The sequence below is a fragment of the Glycine soja genome, chromosome 18 (genome assembly GCF_004193775.1).
Source record: "Glycine soja cultivar W05 chromosome 18, ASM419377v2, whole genome shotgun sequence".
NCBI classification, from domain to species: domain Eukaryota; kingdom Viridiplantae; phylum Streptophyta; class Magnoliopsida; order Fabales; family Fabaceae; genus Glycine; species Glycine soja.
In genome coordinates, this window is record NC_041019.1 from 45,578,011 (window position 1) to 45,595,398 (window position 17,388).

The 17,388-nt window shown below is 31.7% G+C and overlaps 1 protein-coding gene across 1 annotated transcript; it reads left to right on the top strand.

Moving 5' to 3' along the window:
- Window positions 1-10,079: 10,079 nt before the first annotated feature.
- LOC114395375 lies at window positions 10,080-11,025 on the top strand. The gene is made up of 2 exons (XM_028357136.1): window positions 10,080-10,309; window positions 10,684-11,025. Exons 1-2 carry the CDS (start codon window positions 10,204-10,206, stop codon window positions 10,809-10,811), a joined length of 234 nt encoding a protein of 77 aa, XP_028212937.1. The 5' UTR covers window positions 10,080-10,203; the 3' UTR covers window positions 10,812-11,025.
- Window positions 11,026-17,388: the final 6,363 nt, after the last annotated feature.

The following is a 17,388-nucleotide window of genomic DNA, read 5'->3' on the forward strand; positions in this document are numbered from 1 at the left end:
CTTGGGAATATGGATTCCTATGTGGTGGGAATCATATTAATTATGTAAAAACCCTATTATACCCCTAACATCAATACCTATTTTCGCAATGTGGGCCATGACGGGTTGACGATAAAAAATATAAAAAGAGGTCTTCCAAAAAGGAAAACTAGGGGACTCGCAACCAACGTTTATTTAAGGAAAAGGTCATGAGAACCAAAAAAGATAAGTAATGGTCTACGATTTGAGAAAAATGATTCACGATTCGTTTACGCACGGGAAAGGTGTTAGCACCCCATGCACCTTTCATGAAGACAAAAACCTTTAATTAAGTGTGCTAAAAATAAAGAGACTCTTTAATTATATATTTTCCCTTGAGAACATGAATTATGTTTGTTATATTTTTTTGTTTATTTAGAATAAGAAAGCAAAATTTATTTTTTTAGGCAAAAAAAAGAGAATTTTATGTTTTTAAGTTTTTTAGGTCGACAAGGGGTTTGCCCTCACTCCTACGTATCCTCAGATTGAATAAGGAAATCAGACTCACGTAATTCTTTTGAGTAGAAAACAAGTTGTGTGTTGGGTTGATTTTTTTTTTTGAAAGATTTGTTTTGATTGCGTGGCAAAGAGTCGTTAAGACATTGGACCTTGAAACGACGTTGAATTTTAAGAAAACAACGGAGATAATTCCTTAAGGCATTGGACCTTGAAGCGATCTCGAGTAATGTGCAAATTTAGTGGAGAAAAAAAAGGAGAATTGAGTGATTATTTGTTTTTGGAGAAAAGGAAGAATCTCAAGTATACTTTGTAAAGTCAAGCAAGTCGGAGACCTAGGATGACTTTCACGAAATTTTACTCACATATTATTAAAACACCACCATGCAAGTCGGAGACCCAGCATGGAGGGCACAGAATGTGAAAAAAAGACTTCAGGTTTGTGGTAAATTTTGCGAAGTCAAGTAAGTCGGAAACCTAACATGACATTCGTTAAATTTACCCACACGTTTATTAAAACACCACCAAGCAAGTCGAAGACCCAGCATGGAGTGCACAAAATGTAAGCATGTACTAGAGAGTATTAACAAAGAATTTCAAAATGATTAACGTAGTGTTAAGCAAACAATAGACGAGACATGCAGAAATATATCGAATGAGAATAGAAAGGGATAGAATAGAAGCGGGAAATACACTTAGTAATTAAGGGTGCAGGGTTAAAACATGGGGAAAATAAATAAGTGACATAATATTTACGATACACTATGAACTAACCAAACAATTGTAAAGATAAAAAAAAAAGAATAATAAAGCCAAATAAGAAAAAGGGTGGTGTAAATAGAAGTTTTTACTTCATTTGGGCTATGCCTGAAAGGAGTGGGGGTGTGCATATAAATGAAAGGGTGACTAATGGTATTTATTTTATGTGCAATTGTTTTTTTGAAAAAATGAGTCAGGCCCAAAATGAAAGAAAAGTTGTATATGTGAAAAAGATGGTGTTAATAGCAATTTTTATTTTGTTTTCATTTTTTTTTCTTTTTATTATAAAAAAATGGACAAAAAATATTTACCAAAAAATAAAAATCTAAAAGTCTCACAAGCGACTAGGGGTTCACCTAGGAGTTGAAATGAATCAAGCAAGAGACAAAAAAAGAGGAGGGAGGGGAGGAAGAGTGAATGAAAGAAAAAGAAAGAAATAGATGAGATGAAAGGAATAAGGGGATACCAGGAGGTTCCTCCCCCTTTCTTGATTGTAGTGTCAAACAATGCAATGCAATGAGCTTCTTTTGCCTCTTTCGGATTCGTGTCTCTTCTTATTTTCAACATGTTCTTTATGCGTTTCCATGTAATTCTTTTTTGTCTCTAATTGTGTGTAATTGTGTTCATACCTTCTCCTTTTATAATTTTTTTTCTCCTTTCTTTCTTTATAATTCTTTCCCTTTTTAATCCTATTTTTTCTTGTTTTATTTTTGTTCTTCCTTTCCTTTTTTCATTTTTTCCTTATTTTCTATCTGCCTTTTTTTAATTTTTTTATTTTTCCTGTTCTTTCTTCCTTTTTTTTTCTTTTTTCGTTTTATTTTTCTTTCCTCTTCTTTTCTCTTTCTTTTTTTTACTTTCTTTCCTTTTTTTTTTCTTTTTCTGTTCTTTCTTTCCTTTTTTATTTTTTATTTTCTTTTTCTATTCTTTCTTTCCTTTTTTTGTTTTCTTTTTTTCATTTTTTTGTTTTTTTTAATTTGTCCAGGCAAAATTAGGGTATGACACCTATTATCCGATGTGTCTACGATTTTTTTTATGGGAATCTCTACAATTTCATGCTAATGTATATTCCCACTTAAATCAAATTTTATTCACCCATGGTGATTTATAAGCCAAGTTTAGAAAAATTTGGTAAGATTTTTCACTGTTATTTGCAAATTGCAGTGTATAGCCTTGTGTCTTGTTGTGTAGGTTCATATAATAAGTTCTTTGATACAAAAAGTATATTTTAGTAATATAACATATATTCCTAGAAAAAAATATAAACCAAACACATTTTTTAAATATTCTTGGGAATATAAAAAAGATTTCAACTAATTTTAATAGTTAAACAAACGTATTTTTGTTCAAAGACATATGAATGTTATTCCCATCTAATATTCCTATGAAAAACATTCCCAAGAATCTTACAAGATTCCATAAAACAAATGCCCCCTAGGTAAAAAAAAATTATGAATTTTTTTAGTATTAATTCTTTTTTTTAACAGAAAAATATTAATTTTGTTAGAAATGTTAGTTGGGAGAATTCAAATCTGCGACCTCTTCCTCTTCTCTTTCTTTCTTCTCCTTTCAATAACCACTAACATTTTAATTCTTTTAAATCATTGTATATATGATTTGATTCAATACCTTAAATGATTTGACCACAAAATAAGATGTTAGAGTAATTTGCAAAAAGAAATTAATTGAAAGACTTGAGCAATTATAAAAACTAGTGTTGGACCCGTGCACATGCACAGTTTAATAAAATGATAAAAAATATAAGTTTGTTGTAGTTTTAATATTTATTTCTAAAGAATTTTCTTTAAAAAAATATTTAACTAAATGGACAAGTTATGACATTTAAATTAAATTTTTTTATTAATGTCAATAATGTTAAACAAGTGGCCTCAATAACTTAAGAGGGGGGTGAATTAAGTTTCAAAATTTTTCACTTACAAACTTTTAACCCCCTTCTAAATGATAGGCTCAAAATGCAGGAGAAGAAGCAACAATTAATTTAATAATGTTCTTTATACATGCAAGACAAAATTGAATGCAATAACATAAATGAGATAAGGGAAGAGATAAATGCAGACTCGATTTATATTGGTTCGGCCACTTCTCGTGCCTACGTCCAGTCCTCAAGCAACCCACTTGAGATTTTCACTAACTTTGTAAAAATTCTTTTTACAACTTCTGAACACCCGAGGAATCCCTTTCCCTTGTGTTCAGGAAACTTCACAATTCAAGAGACAACCAGTCTCTTGATTATAACTAACTTTCTGATGAACAGAAAGATTTCTCTTCTTTAGAGTGGATGATACAAATTGAAGTTTCTAGAGGAATTTCTCTCTTTTAGAGATGATAATACAATTTGAAATTTCTGGATGAACTCTCTATAGATTTGTAAGTGTTTGCCCAAGAGTTGTTGAGAGAGCATTTGGAAATGAAGTTCTCTTAGAATATCTCTCTCTTTTTTTTCGAAGTCAACACACACATATATAGGCCCTTCGTGCCTTTTCAAAATGGTTTGAAGAGATGTGTCTTTTCGAAAAGTTTTTTCTGAAATTCTTCACTAGTAATCGATTACAAGTTGCTAGTAATCGATTGCACAGTTATATTTTGAAAGGTCATAACTTTTCAAAGTGTTTTCTAAAGTGTCATTGCTGGTAATCGATTACAAACATCTGAAAATCGATTACATGATTCAAAATTCAAATTCAAAATCCTTTTTAAAAACTGATTTTTCATATTGTCTTCTGGTAATCAATTACACTGCCTGGTAATCAATTACCAGAGCCTTGGATTTCTTGGAAACACTTTGTTTTGAGGCAAAGCTTGTTCATGAATTAATCTTGAAGCAATGCTTGTTTGTTGAAGTAATCTTGAATGCAACCTTGTTTGATTATTCTTTGCTATCATCAAAATCATGTATTCATACATTCACATTCGTCCCCTTTTTTATGATGAAAATCATTATCAAGTGAATTTTTTTTACATCATCAAAACCTGCATGATTCATAAATAAAAGTGATAATCAAGAAGGAGACAATGGCATTATTGGCTCATCAAAACCTATTGATTTCTAGTTCTTAAGAGTGATATGATTGAGTGTGACACCATTATGGAGACTAAGAATGTCGAATTCTTTGAGGATGTTTTCCCTTTGAGGTCTAAGGCTAGTTCCAGTACTGTTTATAGTCTTGAACAACTAGTTGAAACCTATAGTGAACCTATAAGCGAGGATTTGAGGAGAAGTAAAAGACATAGGACAGAAAAATATTTTGGAGATGACTTTTATACATATCTTATTAAGGATGATCCCTTAAGTTTTTTAGAAGCTATTAGTTCTTCATATGCAAACCTTTGGGAGCAAGCCATTGGGACTGAAATTGACTCAATTAAAAACAATAATACATGGACTTTAGTAGATCTACCTAAGGGTGCAAATCCTGTTGGATGTAAATCGATCTTTAAGAGGAAGTATAACCCTGATGGATCTATAGATAAGTACAAGGCAAGGTTGGTTGCTAAAGGGTTTACTCATCAACCTAACATAGATTTTTTTATACCTTTGCACCTGTTACAAGGATTTCCTCCATTAGGATTCAAATAGCCTTAGTTGCAATCCCTAAGTTAGTGATTCATCAGATGGATGTTAAGACTACTTTCTTGAATGGTGATTAGAGGAAGAGATATATATGACTCAACCTGAGGGGTGTGTGGTGGATGGTCAAGAGAACAAAGTGTGCAAAATTTTGAAATCCTTATATGGTTTAAAACAAATGCCTAAACAATGGCATGAAAAATTTAATGAGACTTTACTTGTTGGTGGTTTTTCTAGTAGTGATGTTGATAAATGCGTGTATACAAAGTCTGTGAACAATGATCATGTTATTATATGCTTGTATGTGGATGACATGCTTATTTTTGGTACATGAAATGATATAGTTTTTAAAACTAAATCTTTCTTAGCATCTAAATTTGATATGAAAGACATGGGTGAAGCAAGTGTTATTTTGGGAGTTAAAATTATAAGGAAAGGAGGTAGTATATTACTATCCCAAGAGCATTATGTTGAGAAACTTCTTAGGAAGTATAAATATTATGATTTTAAGTCAGCGAGTACCCCTTATGATGCTAACTCTCAATTAAAGAAAAATAGAGGATAACCAATTGCTTAAACTCAATATGCCCAAAGCATCAGGAGCTTACTGCATTTGATGAAATTTTCTAGACCTGATATTGCATATGCAGTAGGAAGATTGAGTAGATATACCCATAGTCCTAATCAGAACCATTGGGATGCACTTTTTATATTCGTGAGATATTTGAGAGGTATCATGGATTATGATATTGAATACAGTGGATTTCCCACGATACTTGAATGGTATAGCAATGCTAACTAGATCTCTGATTCAGATGAGACAAAATCCATTAGTAGTTATGTGTTTACTCTTGGTGGTGGTGTAGTAGCTTGGAGATCAACCAGAAAAACTATTGTTGCTAAATCAACAATGGAGTCAAAGTTTGTTGCTCTAGAAATGGTTGGTAGTGAGGCTGAGTGGTTGAAAAACTTCTTAGTTAACATTCCTTTGGGAATGAAACAGACCCATCAATATCTATGCATTGTGATTCCCAGTTAGCGATAGTTGTGGCTAAGAATAAAGTATTCAATGGGAAAAATAGACATATACAACTGAGACATAATGTGGTTAAGCATCTGCTAAAAGATGGAACAATTTCCATAAATTATGTGAAGTAAGAAGGAAACTTGGCAGATCCTTTGACAAAACCCTTAGGGAGGAATATGATATTAGAAACATCAAGGGGAATGGGACTTAAGCCACTTGAAAACAAACAAGTAATGGTAACCTAACCTTTTCTATTGGAGATCCTATGAAGAAGGTTCATATGGGTAAAAACAAGTTACTTGTCAATTCTGCTAACACTCAAATTGATTTCTATCAATTTGCTTTTAGTTACTTCCTAGGGTGTGAGAAACTGTTAGAGCTGTATTAATGAGAGGATAAACTTTATATGTTAGAGAAAGCTTTACTTCTTATAATGTTTTTAATGATTTCCATATCTCTTATAAGTGGTGTATGATTTGCAGCATGCACTTGATGAAATCACCTATATGAGTGTCAAGTGGGGCCGCTTGCATGAGATATTGGTGAGATCTCTAGAACACTCATGAATATCGGACACACGCATGACCTAGTAGCACAACACAACAATAACAGCAAAGATTATGGCGGTGTCTTGTGATTAGTAGACCACTCTCACACGCCAAGTGTCTTTGGTTCATATAGTTTGCTACACCAACTACACTGTGTGTTAAGTCCTATCAGTCTAGGTCTGGTTCATATAGCTTACTATACCAGGTCCGATGCATTATACCTCATGTTGACCCAGGAATTTTCTTTTATTCATTAAATGTTATTTATTCTTTTGAAATATGTGGGGGATTGTTATAATTTTAATATTTTCAAAAGAATTTTCTTAAAAAAATATTTAATTAAATGGACAAGTTATGACATTTAAATTCAAATTTGAAATTCAATTTTTCTATTAATGCCAATAAAAGTGAAAATCAAGAGGGGGACAATGACATTATAGGCTCGTAATTGGTGATAAAGGACAAAAAAATAATTGGCTGAAGTTTTTTTTTAAATGATTTTAAAAGGAAATGAGGCCATTGGCTTTTTCTTAGTTTTTCTTCTTTGTTTCTTCTCTGCTTCTTCTTTGATTCTTCTTTGCTTCTCTTTGCATCTATTAAGCCCTTTCCCTCTTTACTCCTGGGTCAATCATTTTTCTTTGCAAGTTATGTAACCGTAGCTCTGCTAAGACGTTTCTAGTGTATCCTTGGAGGTTTGCATGAGATACCATGGATAAACCTTTTAGGATATTGACTGTCACGCCTTAGGAAGTTCAATCACATTCTTGATTTTTTACTTCAGCAACAATAAAGTTTTGATCGATTCTATTGAGAAGATAACATTGCCTTAAGCATTTACGTCACAAGGTTCAATGCTTGAGGGGTTATACATCGCCCAAGATAGATATCTCGGAAGTGCCGACTTTATTGGAAAATAACTTGGCCTTAAGCATTTACGCCATAAACCTCAACGCTTGAGGGGTTGTACACAGTCCGGAATAAATATCTCAAGAGTGTCAACTCTAGCAAAAGGAGTGACTCACCCTTGTGCGTCTATGCCACTAGTTTAATGCTTGTGGATTTGTACATCCCCAAAATGAACTCCTGGATGACTGATTCATCTTGATAACACCAAGCAGTCGGAACGGCGCTTGACTCACTCCATGGCCGAGAAGGTGAAACGATTGGAAGTACAATACAGTGTGGTACCCTAGAGACATGGCGGCAGGATTATCACTACGAACTGACATGTCAAACACACACAAGCACACACCTCGTACCGTGTAAAAGGGGGACAAGACTAAAGCCGCACAGCGGCGTGGAGAAAAGGAACTAATAAGACTACAACACGTGGATGATGTTGTCAGAGGACACCGTGTATAAATAGGAAGTGAGCTAAATGACTCACCTCAAACTTATGATTATACAGAGTTAGGGAAAGACGTTGATATTGAATTTGAGCTAGAGTTCACCATCCTCTCTCCCTGGTGTTCATTGACGTGAATAATTATCAAACAATCAAAACAACATCTTAATCATAATTATAAAAGATTGAAAATATATTTGAGTAAATAATCCCGAAGAAAAAAAGAAATTGATGTTGCCTTTGAGCTAGAGTTCACGGTCTTCTCTCCCGAGTGTTTGTTGACGTGAACAATTATCAAACAATCAAAATAACATGTTAATCGTAATTATAAAAGATTGAAAATATATCCGAGTAAAACATCCGAAGAAAAAAAGCAATATTCGAGTAAAAAATATCAGTAAGGAATTATATAATTTCATGGGTTTTTATTTTTCTCGTATCATTTATTCAATTCAGTAGCAAAATAATGGATATACCAGGAAAAAAAAAGTAGAATTTAAGTTAGAAACGTTCCATTTTGTTTGAAGTGGTCGTGCTAAGTGAAAAATAATCGCAATCTTTCACCATTAACTTTTGTCATTTCACTTATACTGAAGAGTGAAAAGAAATACTTGACTTAATGTGGACTGAAACCGAAAAGGTTACAAGGAAAGTGGCATCCACCTTCTCAGTCACGACGAGCTCACAGGAGATGTAACAAACTGGAAAACGTGTGACATGCTCCCTGAGTCTTCTTTCCGGCAATTCAAATCCTTTGTCGTCCTTTGTCTTCTTCTTTTCAATGAATTTGTTTTCCTTGTCCACATTTTCTTAAAATACACTACAGATAAAAAAATCTTCTTAAAATACACTTAATTAAGAGAGTCCATCAATACTAACATAGAGGGATTATATTTTTTTTTTAAGTTGGTATAATATCTTTCTTGATTAATACTACTATATCTTTCCACAAAACCCAAGAGTTAATATTTTTATTTGTCATGTTATTGATATAATATATTACAGATTTTGTCAATAACTAAAGAAAATAACTTATAAATTATTAAAATGTCTTTTTAAACACTTTTTTTTCCATGAAATTTAGAGATATACTAAAGCCAATCGAAGAGAGCAATCCCAATTAAGTTGACACTCAACCTTCAACAACCAAAAGTAATTTATAAACTACTAAAATGTTTTATCAAACATATCTAAGTATTTGAGTCTTCTAAAGTGTATTGTACAATTCATTTTAGATGATAAAATAATAAATTTTAATTATTAATGAGAAAATCAAATCGGTATTAATTATAGATATATGGATAGCAAATAATTGATATACTATAATATTAATTATTAATTTTATCATTGAATAAGATTATTTTACTAATAATCTCTTTAGAAAAAGTCAATTTCTAAGATTAGTAATAGAAAAAATATTTACAATATATATTTTTAAAATAATTAAGAAGCTTTTGCCCGGTACACACGAAATATATGTTTTTATTTTGAAACCAGATAAAATTAACAAATATATAGTATACAAAATAATAAAATGAGTTATAGTCATTATTAAAAAATCAACCGATGAAATTATAATAAATTATATACACATATGTGAGTGTGTGTCTCAAATAATTTATTGATTATAGTTAACTAATAAAATATATTAAAGCTAGTATATTTATTAAGATATTATAAATTACATGATTAACATATATTAACAATATAAATTTCGTGTAAGTCATGATGTGAAATGATTATATATATATATATATATATATATATATAATTATTAAAATTGCATGTATTACTTTTTTAATTAATAACTGTTGTTGTACCTTATCTTATATTACTAGTAAAATACATTAATTCGTTTCAGAAAAACCAGATCTGAAATGTATGAATTTATGGTAAATCCTAAAGGCTATTGATTAAGAAATTTATAGTAGAAATACTATTATTGGAAGATGAAAAATTATGATGTTGATAATCTTTTTATGTTTTCCTATAGTTTATACAATAAATATTTTATTTTTTTAATTCTTTAACAAATATTCTAAAATTACTGTTTTGGAATTAAATATCATATACTACTATAATGTAAGAAGATGGAAGATTTGAATACGTCTTCTCGGATCCCAATGGGCCCAATTCAACGTCTTAATTAAGCTCCTAACCCAGCCAATACACCAAGAAGACCTAATGCCAACCTTTTCTTCCAGACACTGCATATATTAAACGTTACAATAACAACACTATGCACGTCACATCCACTATTACTTCTCTTTTTTCATACTTTAGGAATTATAATAATACCAATCATGTGGCTCTCATACTTTCTACGCAACTCCCTTTCCTCCAAGTTTTGTCCTTTAAATCTCCCAATTTCTTTGTGATCCATGGCTCTTGAACCTCTCAGGTTTTAGAAGCTCAGCTAAGCACAATAGAGAGTTTAATTCGGCTATAGATATATCATATAGGTATGACTAAGTCTCACGTGCTTATGCTGCTGATCATCATGGTTGTCTCAATTGCAGAGAAACCATCAGTTATAGAAGGAAGGGCACTTTCCTTAATATCTGGTCAAGGTAATTTTACTCCCTCTCTTATTTGTTCAGTGCTTGTTGATTTTGTTGCGGTGTCCAATTTTTAATACAAAGATAATTATACCATTAACTAATTAGAATTTCTCTTAGATATAATTTTTAAAATAATTATCATAAAAATTAATATACTCTTATTATGTATACCAATATGTCATTAGTTCTCATTCCCTGAAGTAAGGTACCTGTTTAGAAATAAATTCCACTAAAAATGATTAGTTAGATTTTTTAATATCTCCAACAAATTTTTTCATATAAAAAAGTTATTACTATATATAACAATCTATGATTTTATTAGTTCATTCTACTTAAATTCTTTTTTGGCTGTTTATTGATTTATATATGTGATGTAATTGCAGGGTACTCGAAGATTTTTGCAACGCTTGGAGTTGTATGCAAGTGTTGTGATGGGGTTGGAGGCGCCTGCACTAGTAAATGGACAGAATCTTGCAATAACCTACAATGTTTTCCTTGGAAATCACACTAGTTAATTATTTTCTGTATCTTTCCTTGTCTTCCATCAGCTGTATATTGAGTTTTGAAATTATAATATATAGTATAATTATGTAGTTGGTGTTCTGTTCTGGGTAATGTGAACAGTTTGACTTTGTGATGAACTTTGAGAAGTATCCATGGTTTATAATGTGAGGCAAATCAATAACAATAATATATGGATATATGATCACCACATACCCGTTGTATAGTTTGTGCTTTAAAATTTTGTTCAAAATAAACAGGTGAAGGGTTGTTATCAGTTTTAATTGATGATAAGGGATGTTGAAGACTCTTAAAATGTGGTTGACTATGACTTTTAGAGCCTAATAGGATAATAACAGAAGAAGGCTTTGACTGAATGATGATATGAGTGATATTTTACTATACTGACCATGGCATGTGAACATAGAAAAAATTGTCTGGGGAAAAAACAAATGGTGTTTCAATTTGCTACATTGAAATGAGAAGGGTTTTATGTTTTCTTTTCAGGTCATCGTGTTATCTCTGATTTGGCTCTTTTGCAAATCAACAAACATTGGAGCTGGTTTCTAGTTTGTTTTTGTTTGAATGAAAATAACGAAGTATTTTTTTCAGTATGTTTTAGATCACACTTGTTCCCTGGGAAAGAGGACTTTAATTTTTGTCCATATTGAATTGAAGACGTGAATTAAATGGGATAAAATTTAGATGCATTCTTTACGCGTTTTTAGTGTTCCCCAGTCATTGGAGCTATACTTTGAAATTCATGTAATAAATGTTTATGCTAAATGTTAGCATAGATTCCTAAGGGAAACTGCAGTAGTGATTAAAAAAAATAGCACAAAAAATACATAACAAATTACTACATTGCTTGTCAACATCAGTCAATGATGTATTTGAAACCAATTTTGATGAATAAATGAAGAAATGTAAGGAAACACGGTTCGAACTCAGAAAGTGAAAACTATGGCGTTCTAGTGTTTTTTGACTAGGAATGATTCATATAAGGCTCCGAGCCTGAATGGCTCTGAATTAAGACTATATCTTGAAATAGAGTTATATGACAGAATTAACAAGTAATTTTTTCCTTTTCCTTTCACTGACGGCTACTAGGTGTCAAAGTAAAACTACTTTCGCATCCAACGCAAGTTTGGTTAAAAAAAAATGTATCGTGTCCGTCCGATTTTAAAATTAGCAAATTAAACGGTGAAGATCGATTAAGCTACGATGGAATTGTTTACACCAGATAAAATAAAAAAATATGAGATTTTTTTTCTTTTCTCTCTCCTTTGAGCTTCTGCCTCCGAGCTTCTGCCTTTCGTCTCCTCCGATCACCCCTCTTTCTCCGACACCATCTATGACGTCCCCTCCCCCTCTACCCATGGTCCAACTCTCCCACGCGCTGCTGCGCGGCTCGTACCTGGTACACGCACCTAAATGCCTTGTCATCTGCCCCCTTCTGAGTCCTAACCACATGCACCAGCTTTGGCTCTTGCTCTGTCGGAGCTTTTGTTGGAGAGAAGAATCACGGCCCCACCAACGCGGAAAAGGCAATTGGGTATGAGCATGGCCTTGTTGTTCCCGAAGTACCAATTCTGGGTTATGTTCTTGGTATTGACGATGACGGCGTAGGTGTTGGGGTGAACCTAAAGCATGTCTTTTGCGAGCTCAACGGCGATGATGTCGGCGCTGCAGCCCATGCCGCCAAGGTTGAAGCTTTTGACATTACCGCAGAGCTTGTACTTGTTGACGATCATGGAGGAGAGGGAAGGGGTGCGGTTGAAGAGGCTGCAGTTGACGACAAGGATGCCGATGTCTTTGGGGTTGACAAGGGGGAAGCTCGGAGGAGAGAGAGAGAGGTGGTCGGACACCAAAGGCAGCTCGAAGAAGCTCGAAGGAGAGAGAGAAAAGAAGAAAAAATCTCATATTTTTTTTATTTTATCTGGTGTAAACGATTCTATTGTAGTTTAACCGATCTCCACCGTTTGATTTTCTTATTTTAAACACGGACGATAGCAATTACTTTTTTTTTTCCAGCAACTTTCGTTGGGTGCGAAAGTAGTTTCACTTTCGTACCCTAGAATTCGCCCCTTTCACTGGCTTACATCATCTAGGGAAGTTTAGATGGAATCTAAAGAACTTTTGCACCGAGCGAAAGCTCTCCTGGCCATTAACATTAAATTATCACCCTTCAATAACCAATTAAATAATTATAAATGTTATCTAATATGTTAAATTGCACTTAAAAATAATTATAAATTATTTGATCAGTTTTAATTAGCTATAGATTATGTTAAATTAGATGTTTAATATTTATTTGAGCATGCAACATTAAGTTAAATATTTTACATAACATTAAAGTTAAGCTTATAGTTTTTTAGTACCTGTAAAATAGATTGTTTTGATTTTGGTACCCAAACTTTAAATTTTTCAATTTTAGTATCTCATATATTTTTATTTTTATTTTATTTAACTATTTATTGTTAATGGCTGATTTGACTAAAAGAATGTAATGTCATTAGATAATAAAATCAAACAAAAATAAATGTTAAGAAAGATATATTTAATTAGGATTTGAAAAGATTTTAAAAGACTTTTTATTTGATAAAAAAAATACTGTATTATTCAATCAAGATTTTTTTTCAACTTAAAAGAAGACTCTTTATCATTTATTTGTTATCTTTTTCATCAAATATAATCATTTTAAATGTTTTCTAAAAATTTATAGAGTCTTTTAAAATCTTATAAATACATAAAGTCCTTTAAAATTATCTAAATTCATATTTTATAAATCCATTAAATTATATCTAAATTGAAAAATCTTTAAGTTTTTTATTTAATTATTTAACTATTAAGTTATATGATTTACATTTTTAAAAATTATAACAACTATTATGTATTTAAAAAACTTAATGTATCATGACTTTGATTTATATATTTTGTATATTCATGAGTCATGTCAATTATTATGTTATTAATTGTATGACGTAATAATATTCTTAGAATAAGCTATTCGTTTAATGGCAAATCAAGTAGGACTTGATTGTGACTTTCATTAAATAATAAAATGTTGTTCTAAAAGTACCCATAGTCAAGTATTATTGTTGACTAGGACGACAACATTGCATTTAGGCCATTGTGTGAATAGACTGATGATCATGTCTCACAGGTCATGGGTATGAGATATATAGTTGGCACACATGTATAAATATTAGGAGTGATTTTTATACTGGATAGATTCACTATGGGCCTCTAGATAGAGTGTGACACGCTATATGTGTGGCCACACGAAAATGGATTAATATGAGACATTGGACCTGTTTGTGTTTACACATCCACTCGAGTATTGAGAAATCGATGATCCGACCTAACAAGGATGATATTCTTATGCCTCGTGTTCGATCAAGACATTTGGATGAAGGGAAAAATGCTACGTGATGGAAATTTTGCAGTAACCAGTAAGGTTGAAATCGAATCACTGTATTTTCTCATGGGATGGGTGGTAGCGATGCATTGCTAGATGCCAAACACTCACTTGTGAGACATGGTCATCAATCTATTCATACAATAGCCTTAATTCATTGTTGTCATCTTAATCAACAATAACACTTGACTACAGATACTTTTAGAACAACATTTCACTATTTAATGAAAGTCACAATCAAGTCTCACTTGATCTGCCAATGAAACTTATTCTAAAGACATTATTACGCTATACAATTAATAACATAATAATTGACATGCATCATGTATATATAAAATATATAAATCAAAGGTCTTCATGCAAATATAGTTTGAAATTAATTGATCATTAAGGCTAACTCCAACATACAGATACCCACCACCATTACATTTTTTTATAATTATATAGCACACACACAATACATATTATAGATTTAATTGTTATAATTTTTGAAAATATAAACCAATTAGCTTAATAGTTGTAGAAGCTAATAACACAACAAAAGGGGTTTAATTGTAATTTTAGAAATTTTAAAATTTTTCTTAGACTAAAAACACTTTTATCGTCTCATGCAAATTTAACTAAAATAAAAGAAAAGATATATTTAAGAAAGACTTTATCAGACAATGAGAAAACAATTTTCTTAACAGATCAAAAACAAATATAAGATATAAAAAGAAAATTCAAATCCTTCGTCAATCAACACACAAAGAAAAACAATAAAGAATAACACACATGAAGTTATACTTTCTACACCGAGACTACGTTCAGTTCTTAGCAGCCTACCAAGATTTCACTAACTTATCAAAAGTTACAAGTATTCTTCACTGTCACTTCTACCTCTTACAAAGATAAGCTTTATCCCAAGCTTGACTTTGACCCAGTATTCTTTGTTCTACCAAGCCACTATTGGCTCTAAACAAATCAATAAGATTTATTGGAAGTTTACACAATGACTAATATGTGATCGTCTTACAAACGGATATATCATTGAACACTTTAGTCTTTTCTCTAAAGATTTACATGGTGTTTTGAGAGCTTAGTATCTATAAAGAGATTTACAAAGAGTTTTTCACAAGAAAGAATGAAAGAATAAATCACATAAGTTGTTTGTGTTTTGTATCTACAAAGCTTCTTCTATTTATAGCCCTCATCTTTAAGTATTTGTTGTCTCTCAACGGATGGATTCTCTACCATGTCCTTCGTCTGAATTCTTCTGGTTGTTGAAGCATTTAATTCTTGCAATAAATGCATGTCCCTTCTTCATGCAAAGTCCATGCTAATAGGTTTTGATATCTAATACTTCAACAAAAAAAAAAGTCACTTATTCCATCAAAGCAAGTTTGCACTAGCAAAGCGCATCTTTTGATGAAGATCAACATTGCCAGATTGTGGACTTTATTTATTCTTCATAGGATTCAACAGATCCTAGGAGAATATTTTTTGCAACAAAGAATCTCAAACACAAAGTATTAAATGTCTTAAGTGCACTACTTAATGTTATGCCAAAACGTACATCTTGTATTGACGTATCGTCAGAAAACTCAAACATAAAAATATAGATCATGATCTGATAACACACCAAACATAACTTTTATCATTTGTATTTAGTTGCATCTAATCAAAATAATTAGGAGTCATGATTTGTCTTTAAGACATGAATGTCTTTTGACTTAACAATAGTTGAATAATTATATATCATACTTTAAAATTTTATAGTTTAAATATAATTTAATGGATTTATAAAATATGAATTCATATGATTAAAAAAGGACTTTATGTATTCATAAGATTTTAAAAGACTATATGGACTTTTAGAAAATATTTAAAATTATTAGAGTCGATGAAAAAGATAACAAATAAATGATAAGGAGTCTTTTTTTAAGTTAAAAAAAATTATTGATTCAATTACACAAGTTTTTATCAAATAAAAAGACTTTCAAAATCTTTCCAAATCCTAATTAAATACACTCCACTTAACCTTTATCTTTGTTTGATTTTTGACAAATTTTTACTTTTGAAAAAGATATCCTAAGTCAATAACTTTTAAATGATTTGCACTTTGATGTCAAAACTCTGAGTTAGTTAAATCATCAATTAACGATAGATAATATAATAAAAAAAAATAAAAATATATGAGACAATAAAATCAAGAAATTTAAAGTTTGGGTACTGTTAACTGGTTGGCAAATGTACCAATTTGTCATGAGGACTTTGTTTGTACTTGAGTTGATGTATACCCAATTTGTGCAAGAGATAAGAAATTGTGATAGAGATAAGAAAAAAGAAAGAATTTGAAATTAAAAAGACAAGAGTAACAAAATAAACAAGAGTAAATGCAAAAGATAATTTCAGAATTTAAATATGTTAGGGCCTAGCATGCCTAACTACCCTTGATGCAATAATAATGTTTTTCTCGATTAAATGTTTTCTCAATTTCCACTCACATCTACTAAGATACTCAACCTTGATCCTTCATGATGAAGAGTCTAATTTATCTATTCTCTCTCCCAAATCCCTTTGCAATGATTGAATAGTAAATCACATTAAGCATGGAGATGTATGCAAAGGCAAAACAAAGTCACTCTATCCCTAACAATGAATTGTTTAGATGTCATTTCCCAATTCTTTAGAAATTACCATTTCCCAATGTATAACCCCTAACACTGATGCATGGATGATTAGATCATACAATAAAGATGGAGAGCAGAAAAAAAAAGCAATAGAAACATAAATTACATTTAATAGATAATAAGAACAGTTAGATTACAAGGGTGTTGGCTTGCCAGGCTCCCAACAATGGGGGTTTAGCCTCTCATGTTCATGAGAGTCTTTACACTTTAGGGGCTAATGTGGATGGAAGAAGGGGCTAGATGACTAAAAGAAAGAAAGGGAGGAATGGCTAAAAAAGGAGGGTTTCCCCTAAGGGATAGGCTCAGGCTTTGGATAGCTCTGAGGCTCGGTGTGTCTTTCCCTTCTGCTTCCTCACCCTTATATAGGCTCCAAGTAGCTTACTTTTCACACTAACTTTGCGCTTAGCGCAGGCTTTCACGGTAAGAACACCTTTGGGCTTTGTTGTGGGCTTTCTTCGCGCTAAGCCTGGAGTGCGCGCTCAGCTTGAACTTGC